The 12,213-nt window shown below is 44.7% G+C and overlaps 2 protein-coding genes across 7 annotated transcripts in view; one reads left to right on the top strand and one right to left on the bottom strand.

Annotated features, from left to right (window-relative positions):
* Positions 1-12,213, top strand: part of POMGNT2 (protein O-linked mannose N-acetylglucosaminyltransferase 2 (beta 1,4-)) — a 74,054-nt gene that overhangs the window by 53,933 nt on the left and 7,908 nt on the right. For both annotated transcript variants that reach the window (XR_006701092.1, XR_006701091.1), the window contains exon 6: positions 11,265-11,380. The gene's annotated coding sequence lies outside the window, so the exon portion shown is untranslated. The remainder of the gene's footprint in view (positions 1-11,264; positions 11,381-12,213) is intronic.
* GASK1A (golgi associated kinase 1A) overlaps positions 2-12,213 on the bottom strand; it is a 67,583-nt gene continuing 55,371 nt past the window's right edge. For 2 of the 5 annotated variants that reach the window (XR_006701095.1, XR_006701097.1), the window contains exons 4-7: positions 11,248-11,351; positions 10,424-10,574; positions 9,268-9,460; positions 6,887-8,168 (exon numbers count right to left, since the gene is read on the bottom strand). Coding sequence is in view for 2 of the 5 variants with exons in the window: in XM_045436959.1 (XP_045292915.1) it covers positions 10,364-10,574; positions 11,248-11,351 (315 nt within the window). In the remaining 3 variants the exon portion in view is untranslated. Of the gene's footprint in view, positions 46-6,886; positions 8,169-9,267; positions 9,461-10,082; positions 10,575-11,247; positions 11,352-12,213 lie in introns of those variants that run through there. The other 3 variants (XR_006701096.1, XM_045436959.1, XM_045436961.1) reach the window with 3 other exon arrangements.

Below are 12,213 nucleotides of genomic sequence, written 5' to 3' on the forward strand. Positions count from 1 at the left end.
AGTCCAGGAAGTTCTCGGGCCACACGGGGAAAAGCGGTTCCACTGCTGGAAGGACATTTGGTAGAGACTATTGAAGACACCTGGTCCCAGCAGAACCCAGAAGGCAGCCACATTCACTGGTGCTGGAACAAGGTCGTTGGGGATGAAGCCTGGTGCCAGATGTGTGTTGTGATTTTCCATAATCCCTGAAACCCTGCTGCTACACCATCTCGCGAACTTTTTCTGGGGCAGGCGGCACCTGGCCGCAGTCTCAGGGCACCGGCAGCAGCAGGGTCCAGCAAGCGTTCCTGGCTGCGGCCGACATTCGGCCCTTGCTCATTCGGCCACTGGTCGGTGAGACCCTCCCGCAGAGGGGCGGAACAGGTCAAAGCCACAGTCCTTCGGAAGTAAAGGGCGGGGGGAAACAGCCGCATCTGAGACAAAACTCGGGAGAGAGGTGCTGCCTGGGACCTGGTCACGGAGAGTGAAAGAGCGGGGAGTGGACGAAAGCTGAAGACAGAGGATGGGTGCATGATTGCTGACCCAGGAGAACCGCCTGCGTGGCTGGGTGACGCCATTTTAACCGCTCCAGCGGATGCGCATGCGCACCTACGAGCACCGCAACGCTCCGCCCCAGTAGGCCAGCAGCGCCATCTAGTGGAGAGCGGAGCTGTTACACTGAGCCCCGCCCAACTGCACCAACCTCGCTCTTCAACACAAGTCTCACCACCTGCTTAATTCATAGACTCTAAAGCACTACATAGACTGACTTCTAGGGGAAAACGAAGCAATTTCAGTCCTACTTCAATCTGTTAGCAGGTCCATCTATTCAATTTTCTTTCTTTCTTTCTTTTTCTTTTACATTTCTTTATCTTGAATACAGAAAGAGAAAAACTCAATTTTAGTTTCAATTTTCATTAAAAATATTTTTCTTTAATTTTTATTACTATATTTTTTACTTTTGTGTAAATTTTTTCAAATTCTATTACTTCCATCACTTTATTTTAGTCTACTTAAGTGTATTCACCTTTTCAAATTTTCAAATGATTTCCTTTTTCTTTCTTTCTTTTTCTTTTTTCCCTTTTTCATTTCTTTTCTTTTTCTTGAATGAGAGAGAAAAACTTCATTTTTACTTTCAATTTCTATTAAAAGTATTTTGCTTTAATTTCTTACTATATTTTATGCTTTTATGTAACTTTTTTCAAATTCTATTTACTTCCATCATTTTATTTTAGTCTACAGTGTATTCACTTTTTCAGATTTTCAAACGATTTCCTTTTCTTTTTCTTTCTTTTTTTAATCTTTTTTTCTCTTGTTTCTTTTTCTTGAATACAGAAAAAGAAAAGATTCATATTTATTTTTAATTTTTATTACTTTTCTTTAATTTTTTATACTTCATTCTTTACTTTTGTGTATATTTTTTCAAATTCTATTTTACTCCCATCATCTCATTGTAGTCTACTTCAGTGTATTCATTTTTTCAAATTCTCAAACGATTTCTTTTTTTTTTCTCTCCCCCCCCCTTTTTTCCCTCTAATCTGTCAAACCACTTTCAACACCCAGACAAAACACACCTAGAATCTAGCATCATTTATTTGGTTTTTGTGTGTGTGCGTTTTTAATTTTTTAATTTTAACATTTTTTAAATTTTAATATTTTTTTATTTTAATTTTTCTACCTCATTAATTCCTTTTCTCCCTTCAAAATGACAAAATGAAGGAATTCACCCCAAAAGAAAGAGCACGAAGAAACGACAGACAGGGATTTAACCAACACAAATACAAGCAAGATGTCTGAACCAGAATTTAGAATCACAATAATAACAATACTAGCTGGAGTCGAAAATAGATTAGAATCCCTTTCTGCAGAGATAAAAGAAGTAAAAATTAGAATGAAATTAAAAATGCTATAACTGAGCTGCAATCACAGAAGGATGCAGCGGTGGCACGGATGGATGAGGCAGAACAGAGAATCAGTGATGTGGAGGACAAACTTATAGAGAATAATGAACCAGAAAAAAAGATTTAAAAAATCTTATATCTTTAAAAAGAGCACGATTTAAGAATTAGAGAAATCAGTGGCTCATTAAAAAGGAACAATATCAGAATCATAGGGGTCCCAGAAAAGGAAGAGAGAGATATAGGGGTAGAAGGGTTACATGAGCAAATCATAGCGGAAAACTTTCCTAACCTGGGGAAGGACACAGACATCAAGATCCAGGAAGCACGGAGGACTCCCATTAGATGCAACAAAAACCGACCATCAACAAGGCATATCATAGTCAAATTCACAAAATTCTCAGGCAAGGAGAGAATCATGAAAGCAGCAAGGGAAAAAAAATGTCCCTAACCTACAAGGGAAGACAGATCAGGTTTGCAGCAGACCTATCCACAGAAATTGGCAGGCCAGAAAGGAGTGGCAAGATATAATCAGTGTGCTGAATCAGAAAAATATGCAGCCAAGAATTCTTATCCAGAAAGGCTGTCATTCAAAATAGAAGGAGAGATAAAAAGTTTCCCAGACAAACAAAAATTAAAGGAGTTTGTGACCACTAAACCAGCCCTGCAAGAAATTTTAAGGGGGACTTTCTGAGGGAAGAAAAGATGAAAAAATATGTATATATAGAGAGAAATAAATAAATAAATAAATACCAAAAGCAACAAAGATTAGAAAGGACCAGAAAACATCACCAGAAACTCCAACTCTACAAGCATCATAATGGCAATAAATTCATATCTTTCAGTAGTCACTCTAAACGTCAATGAACTCAATGCTCCAATCAAAAGACATAGGGTAACAGAATGGATAAGAAAACAAGATCCATCTATATGCTGTTACAAGAGACCCACTTTAGACCTAAAGACACCTTCAGATTGAAAATAAGGGGATGGAGAACCATCTATCATGCTAATGGTCAAAAAAGAAAGCCAGAGTAGCCATACTTATATCAGACAATCTAGACTTTAAAATAAAGACTGTATCAAGAGATGCAGAAGGGCATTATATCATAATCAAGGGGTCTATCCACCAAGAAGACCCAACAATTGTACACATTTATGTGCCAAATGTGGAAGCACCCATATATATAAATCAGTTAATCACAAACATAAAGAAACTCATCGATAGTAATACCATAATAGTAGGAGACTTCAACACCCCACTCACAGCAATGGACAGCTCATCTAATCAAAAAATCAACAAGGAAACAATGGCTTTGAATGACACACTGGACCAGATGGACTTAACAGATATATTCATAACATTTCATCCTAAAGCAGCAGAATAAATCTCCAGTGCACATGGAACGTTCTCCAAAATAGACCATATACTGGGACACAAATCAGCCCTAAGTAAGTACAAAAACGAGATCATACCATACATATTTTCAGACCACAATGCTATGAAACTCAAAATCAACTGCAAGAAAAAATTTAGAAAAGTAACAAATACTTGGAGACTGAAGAACATCCTACTAAAGAATGAATGAGCTAACCAAGAAGTTAAAGAGGAAATTAAAAAGTATATGGAAGTCAATGAAAATGATAACACCACAACCCAAAACCTCTGGGATGCAGCAAAGGCAGTCATAAGAGGAAACCATATAGCAATCCAGGCCTTCCTAAAGAAGGAAGAAAGATCTCAGATACACAACCTAACCTTATGCCTTAAGAAGCTGGAAAAAGAACAGCAAACAAAACCCAAAGCCAGCAGAAGACAGGAAATAACAAAGATTAGAGCAGAAATTAATGCTATTGAAACCAAAAAAAAAAACAGTAGAACAGATCAATGAAACCAGAAGCTGGTTCTTTGAAAGAATTAACAAAATTGATAAACCACTAGACAGTTTGATCAAAAAGAAAAAGGAAAGGACCCAAATAAATAAAATCAAGAATGAAAGAGGAGAGATCACAACCAACACAGCAGAAATAAAAACAATAAGAGAATATTATGAGCAATTATATGCCAATAAAATGGGTAATCTGGAAGCAATAGCCAAATTCCTAGAAACATATACACTACCAAAACTGAAACAGGAAGAAATAGAAAATTTGAACAGACTCATAACCAGTAAGGAAATCAAATTAGTAATCAAAAATCTGCCCAAAAACAAGAGTCATGGGCCAGATGGCTTTCCAGGGGAATTCTACCAAACACTTAAGGAAGCATTAACACCTATTCTCTTGAAGGTGTTCCAAAAAATAGAAATGGAAGGAACACTTCCAAACTCTTTCTATGAAGCCAGCATTACCTTGATTCCAAAACCAGAGACCCCACTAAAAAGGAGAACCATAGACCAATTTTCCTGATGAACATGGATGCAAAAATCCGCAACAAATTATTAGCCAACCGGATCCAACAATACATTAAAAAAAATTATTCATCACGACCAAGTGGGATTTATACCTGGGATGCAGGGCTGGTTCAATATCTGCAAAACAATTAACATGATTCATTACATCAATAAAAGAAAGGACAAGAACCATATGATCCCCTCAATAGATGCAGAAAAAGCATTTGACAAAATACAGCATCCTTTCTTGATTAAAACCCCCAAGAAAGTAGGGACAGAAGAAGCATACCTCGAGATCATAAAAGCCATATATGAATGACCCAACGCTAATATCATTCCTCAATTGGGAAAAACTGAGAGCTTTCCCCCTGAGGTCAGGAACAAGACAGGGATGTCCACTCTTGCCACTGTTATTCAACATAGTATTGAAGTATTAGCCTCTGCAATCAGACAACACAAAGAAATAAAAGGCCAGGAGGAGGCCAAACTTTTACTCTTCGCAGATGACATGATACTCTATATGGAAAACCCAAAAGATTCCACCAAAAAACTGCTAGAATTGATTCATGAATTCAGCAAAGTTGCAGGATATAAAATCAACATACAGAAATCGGTTGCATTCCTATACACCAACAATGAAGCTACAGAAAGAGAAATCAAGGAATAGATCCTATTTACAGTTGCACAAAAAACCATAAAATACCTAGGAATAAATCTAACCAAAGAGGTGAAAAATCTATACACTGAAAACTATAGAAAGCTTATGAAAGAAATTGAAGAAGACACAAAAAAAAAATGGAAAAAGATTCCATGCTCCTGCATAGGAAGAACAAATATTGTTAAAAATGTCGATACTACCCAAAGCAATCTACATATTCAATTCAATCCCTATCAAAATAACGCCAGCATTCTTCACAGAGCTAGAACAAATAATCCTAAAATTTTTATGGAACCAGAAAAGACCCCGAATAGCCAAAGTGATCTTGAAAAAGAAAACCAAAGCAGGAGGCATCACAATTCCAGACTTCAAACTATACTACAAAGCTGTAATCATCAAGACAGTATGGCACTGGCACAAGAACAGACACTCAGATCAATGGAACGGAATAGAGAACCCAGAAATGGACCCACAAACGTATGGCCAACTAATCTTTGACAAAGCTGGAAAGAATACCCAATGGAATAAAGACAGTCTCTTCAGCAAGGGGTGCTGGGAAAACTAGACAGCGACATGCAGAGGAATGAACCTGGACCACTTTCTTACACCATACACAAAAATAAACTCAAAATGGATGAAAGACCTCTATGTAAGACAGGAAGCCATCAAAATCCTCAAGGAGAAAGCAGGCAAAAACCTTTTGACCTTGGCCGCAGCAACTTCTTACTCAACACATCTCCGGAGGCAAGGGAAACAAAAGCAAAAATGAACTATTGGGACCTCATCAAAATAAAAAGCTTCTGCACAGCAAAGGAAACAATCAGCAAAACTAAAAGGCAACCGATGGAATGGGAGAAGATATTTGCAAATGACATATAAGATAAAGCGTTAGTATCCAAAATTTACAAAGAACTTATCAAACTCAACACCCAAAAAAACAAATAATCCAGTGGAGAAATGGGCAAAAGACATGAATAGAACTTCTCCAAAGAAGACATCCAGATGGCCAACCGACACATGAAAAAATGCTCACTATCTCTCATCATCAGGGAAATACAAATCAAAACCACAATGAGATACCACCTCACACCTGTCAGAATGGCTAACATTAACAACTCAGGCAACAACAGATGTTGGCGAGGATGTGGAGAAAGAGGATCTCTTTTGCATTGTTGGTGGCAATGCAAGCTGGTGCAGCCATTCTGGAAAACAGTATGGAGGTTCCTAAAAAAACTAAAAATAGAAGTACCCTACGACCCAGCAATTGCACTATTAGGCATTTATCCAAGGGATACAAGTGTGCTGTTTCGAAGGGACACATACACCCCCATGTTTATAGCAGCACTATCAACAACAGCCAAAGTATGAAAAGAGCCCAAATTTCCATCGATGGATGAATGGATAAAGAAAATGTGGTATATGTATATATATATACAATGGAGTATTACTCGGCAATCAAAAAGAATGAAATCTTGCCATTTGCAACTACGTGGATGGAACTGGAGGGTATTATGCTAAGTGAAATTAGTCAGAGAAAGACAAAAATCATATAACTTCACTCATATGAGGACTTTAAGAGATAAAACAGATGAACATAAGGGAAGGGAAACAAAAAGAATATAAACACAGGGAGGGGGACAAAACAGAAGAGACTGATAAATATGGAGAACAAACTGAGGGTTATGGGAGGGGTTGTGGGAGGGGGGATGGGATAAGTGGGTAAGGGGCATTAAGGAATCTACTCCTGAAATCATTGTTGCAGTATATGCTAGTTAATTTGGATATAAATTTAAAAAAATTAAAAATAAAATTAAAAAAAATCCATATTCTTGGGGTGCCTGGGGGGCTCAGTTGGTTGAGCCTCCAACTTCGGCTCAGGTCATGATCTCATAGTTCATGAGTTGGAATCCCACAACTCTAAGCTGTGCTGACAGCTCAGAGCCTGGAGCCTGCTTCAGATTCTGTGTCTCCCCCTCTCTCTCTGCCCCTTCTCTGCTCACACTCTGTCTCTCTCTTTCTCAAAAATAAATAAACATTAAAAAAATTGTTTTAAATCCATATTCTTGCATCCATCAGCGTGAAGGGACTTCACTTATCTTGTCTCCTGTGCCTCCCTCCATGAAATGACTTCTCTCATCGGTTGGACAATACCAGATGTTGCACAGGTTACTCTACCTTTGGCCCCTATACCCACATGCCCTAGCAGGCCCCACTCCCCAAATAAGCATCCCCTGAACAGTGCTAACCAGAACCACAGGTGGGCCCGGAGGTGGGCGAGGGAGGACAGGAGGGCCCGTGAAGTAAAGAGGAGGAGGTGAGGGGCAGGAGGGGAAGAACTCCTTCAGGGTGATGATAAGTAATCCATCCTCCCCACTGGAGAGGCCTTAGGGCAGGGTAGGGGCAGGTTCCAGGGGACGAAAGGCCAGGGTCCCTGGAAAGGCAGATTGGAGAGGAAGCCTGGAGCAGAAGAGGAGAGGAAGCTCCTGGCCCTCAGGTGGCCCAGGAGTGGGGACTGCGGGAAGTGTCTTGTCTGAGCTGGTGGGTGAGCCTCTGGGGTTCAGTGGGGACCGCCCACTCCTCTGAAAGCCCTGGTCCACGGGAAGCCCGGCTCGCAGCGTTCACAGAGATCTCGCCTCCCACATCTCCTTGTGCTGCACCCCCGCCGACTCAGCTCTGACCCCCTCTTGCCCACAGCACTGCCCTCACACTTCCTGTATCCCCAGTGACAGGGACCTTGCTTACCAACAGAAGGCCAGGACACCCACTCTGATGGCCAAATGGCATACGTGCGGCCACCACAATGCAGCACACACACTGATTCCTTCCAAATTCTATATTCTGTGTGGGAAATCTCACTAAGATTTCTTGAATGAGTGAATGAATGACAGTAGGAAGGAAGGAAGGATGCTATAGTGGTGGGGGCAGGGGTTCTGGAGTTAAATGAGCCTGGGTTCAAATCCCAGCCCTACCAGTTACCTGCTCTGTGACCTTGGGCAAGTGACTCAATGTCTCTGAGCCTCAGTCTTCTGTTCTGTCAAATGGGAGCAATAATGCCTACCTTATGGAGTTATTTTGAGGCTTTGCGATGAGGAACACGGTACAGCTCCTTTGCACAGTGCAGACCACCATCCGTATTCACTTCATGCCAGGTAGCGCTCCCCAGGTTCATGGGCAGACTCTGCCACCTCCATCTGTCTGGCCACGGGGCAATGTACTCCCTCCCCAGCTGAGGTTCTTGATCTGTAGAGCGAGGATCATACAGCTGGGAGTGTAAGGCATTCATGAAATCCTCTGTATAAAGCCCCTTAGCACCATGCCTTGTGGGTAACAAATTAGTTACTACAGGTCTGGAACCCCATAACCAAACCCTGGAGGTCAGATGTCATTCAGAATCCTGAATTTTTCAGATATAGAAATGTTAATATGTCGCCTGTACTGTGTATTATGCAATATTCTCCGCAGGGTCTGAGGTTACACCCAATAACAGAACACACTTGTATTTCTGCAATGCAACACAATGTATGAATATCCACGCTGACTGGGACAGGAGTTCTGGCACCGAACGTATGAAAAGGCTTTTGATTTTCAGAGCTGGGGGATGGTTGGCATTGCATCTAGAGAGCCGTGAACCTGTTATTGTCACCAGCCTCTCCATCGTTTTCCTTGAAACAGACCCTTTAGGATGAAGTACAAAGAAACAGTCGGGCCTGGGGTGAGGCCAGTCAGGCAGCATGGTGGCCGGCGATTGTGGTGGCCTCACCAGACCCTTCGGCTGTCCTCAAAGCCTCTTAAGGTTGATGGGAAGGTCCTAATTCTCCATCCCCAGCTGTTTGCTTTGCTTGGCACATCCTTCTCATTCTAGAAGCAATGGCTGGGGGAGGCTTAGGGCCAGCAGCGCGCACTGAGGCTGAGAAGGACAGAAAGTGGATGAAGTTTCAAGTTTGCCGAAAAGACACAGTTTGTAGACGGAGAAGACTTTAACGAGCAAAGAGCAATGGGCAGGGAGCCATATGCACGCGACTGTGCTTGGCTGGGGTCGGACTTTGCTCCTCCACATTCCACAGAATTGGCCCTGCCTCATCATCCGCTCCGAATCCAAAGGGATTCGAGGAAGAGAAGCTGTCGGAGCCACTGGGCAGGGTGGTGGGAGCGCCCTTTAGTGGTGGTCCTGGGCTCAATACACGCTAGCACAACTCCGGCCTGAGTTTGAATTCTGACCCTTCCATCTATGAGCTGGGTGCCCTTGGACAAGCTACCAAACCCCTCTGTGCCTCATCTGTACAACGGAGATAATCATAATCACACCTAATCGGTAAATGGAGCTAATAATCACACCTACCCGTCGAGTCGTCACGAGGTTAGGTGTGCCTTGATCCACATAAACCACCGTCACGGCGACTGGTACGTAGTCATCGCTCAGTAAACGTTACTCGGTACTCTGGCAGGTGCTCAATAAACACTTGTCAGTTGCTAACCATTAAGTGGCCAAGGCCAGATCTGAACCCAGAGCTCCTGCATTCAAATCCAGGCCTCTGAAAATCAAAATAAAAAAAATTAAGGGTGTTAAGGGTGCATATATTTAACAAGACTTTCTGAGGTGGAAGCTAGGGACTGAAGGGGTATGTGTTGAGGAACAGCATGTCGAGAGGCCTGTGCCTCCGAGCTGGAGCCATTCTCAACTGAGGATGGCCCAGGGGCATGGGGCCCAACCCTGGAGTTCTGTGGACTTGGGCAGAGCTGGGCTTGCAGGCTTCCCCCGCCCCCTACCATTCCGGAAGGAGGAAGAGGCCAGTGCTGAGGGGAGGGCTAGGGACGGTGTCTTGCCGAGTGGGCTAAGCTCAGAGAGCTGGGCCCTGTCCTCCGGTGCCAGGGGTGGTTGACATGCACTGAGTGAGCTGGGAGGGGCCACACAGTGTCTGCTTATGCCTCCACTGATCTGTGCTGAGCAGACCTGTTCACATCAGGACACAAAAGTGCTTGCTGGAAGCTTGGGGCCTTGCTTACTGACAAGATTCTGAAGATTCTGGCTTGGTGTTTTCAGCCAGAAACTTCACACACACGTGTGCACACACACACACACACACACAGGCACTCACACGTCCACTCTATATATGCGTGTGGGATGCACAATTTTACAGTATCTGGAGCGGTTCATAGAATGTTCTTGAAAATATTTATTGGTGCAAGGGAGTAAACAGCCAGAGCTGAAAAGACAGAAAGGACTGTGGTAAGATTGAACACCCAACACCCACAACCACCTTCACCATCCCAAGCAGGTGACACATTCTGTGACATTCTGGCTTTTCCCATTTGTCTTCAAGTTGGGGGGGGGGCCCAAGAGAATGTGGCCACCAGCGTGGATGCTCATCCACTCGAGTGGTGTTGTGATGCACCCCGCCAGTGAGGCAGGAGCTCTGCCTGGGCAATGCACAAGCTCACGAGTCCTCATCCTGGAAGAGTGTCAGGTTGTGCTTCCGGATGTGTTCCAGCAGCACCTGTCCTCGCCGCTCCAGGGTCTGGAGAACCTGCGTCAGTCCCAGTCTCCCGCCTTGGCTTTGCCAGAACACTGGGTCCATCTGCAGTGACTTGAGCAGCATATTCTGTAGACACCCTGATGCAAGAACCTTCACGACAGACTCAGGAAACCTGGAGGTCAGGTCCCCCGAGCCCCATAACAGAAAGGAAAAGCAAAAGCGATCTCAGAAAATTTCCATGACAGGTGAAGCCAGATGGCCAGAAATCGCACAGCTGGCAAACCCTGGCAAAGTCATCCTGCAAAGTCCCAGGGCCCACCTGCTGTCTCGTTATCAGGGAACCCTCCCGTCTACCTGCTGTGACAGCAGGCAGGGGATAGAGCTTTAGGATGGATCCCACCCCACAGAGAAGCTGGGGGAGTCACCTCTGCTACCCCAGGAGAAATGCCTCCTGCTGTGCTTGGCAAATGCCAGAAAGAGTTCTAAGAAGGCTGAGCTACCTCTCATGAGTGGGCAGGAAAGGTAGGCTGCCCAGGCTAGCTCCTCCTCTGGGGCAAGGGAAGGGCTGGCCTCCCCAGGCCCTAGCAGGCTGCCAGTGTTCCGCTGGGCCAGGAGGCCCTCTGGCTATTAGGCTTGGGGGTACTCCACCCAGAAGTTGAAGGGCCTGCTGGCTGTGTCCCCTCAGCTTTCCCAGGGCTCCCCACCCCCTCCTGAGGCTCAGATCCAATAGCCTTTGTCTAAAAGACTGCAGACTTCACAGGAGCCATGATTTAAGGCCCCACAGTCTACAGCAGGGGCATCAAGCCTCAGCCTCCGAACCCCCGTCCCACCCCGCTGACCCTCACCCATCTATGCCCTCCAGCAGCCGAAAGTTCAGCTTGTCCTCGGGGTGTTGAAGGTTGCCGGCGTTATCGATGTAGACCAGATGGGATGGATCACTGCTTCGGACCTCAGGGAAGAAGATGGGCAGAGACAGAGGTGGGTAAGGTTGCGGCCTAGCTGGCACCCTTGGGCTCTGTCAGGGTTGAGGGGCTCAGAAGGGGGGGACCCTGAGCTGACAGTCCCACAGTCCACCCTGCTACCTCATGGCCCCCACACGCTGAGCAGTAATCTTGCCATCTCAGTGAACCCTCCCAGCAACCTTAGAAGGGGAGCTAGCGTTAGCTCCATCAGGGGCACAAAGAAGTTAAGTAATTTGCACAGTCACACAGCTGAGAAGCAGCTGGTTAGTTCCAACCCGGACCAGTGGTGCCAAGCCCCAGAGCCCCCTGTGAAACCACAAGGCAGAGGGGTTGATTCCTGTTCTGGTGGCTGAAGGGGTGAGGCGTGTGGGTGCGAACCGGCAGGTGCAGAGATGGCCTACCCAGTGGGGTTGTGGCTTCAGGGCACATCGCATACATGCATGCTTACACATGCTCACCCGTCCTGAGCACCTGCACATTCCCCTGAGCATCACCAAGAACACACAACGCCTTCCATTCCCAGGCAGCATACTCTAGCCCCACAGCAGAAGAGTTGAGCGACTCCTAAACGCTTTCAAAACTAAAACCGGCCAAAGGGAATTCTTTAACACTTCAAAAACATGGCGTGGCATATCTTCCACTCCCTACTCCCACCCCTGTGCACACACCCCACTCCTATATATTCTCCAGGATTCCATGGTGTTTTCCCATAATCCTCTCCATTAACCTAGGCTTAACATATGAACTTTTGCCTCCAGGATCCTAGCTTTTCCTCTTCTCTGTCTCTTCTCCCTCCTCACCCCTCTCCACACATCAGGGATCATCTATTTCTTAAAGCCCAATGACTCT

Source organism: Leopardus geoffroyi, chromosome C2 (assembly GCF_018350155.1).
Source record: "Leopardus geoffroyi isolate Oge1 chromosome C2, O.geoffroyi_Oge1_pat1.0, whole genome shotgun sequence".
NCBI classification, from domain to species: Eukaryota; Metazoa; Chordata; class Mammalia; order Carnivora; family Felidae; genus Leopardus; species Leopardus geoffroyi.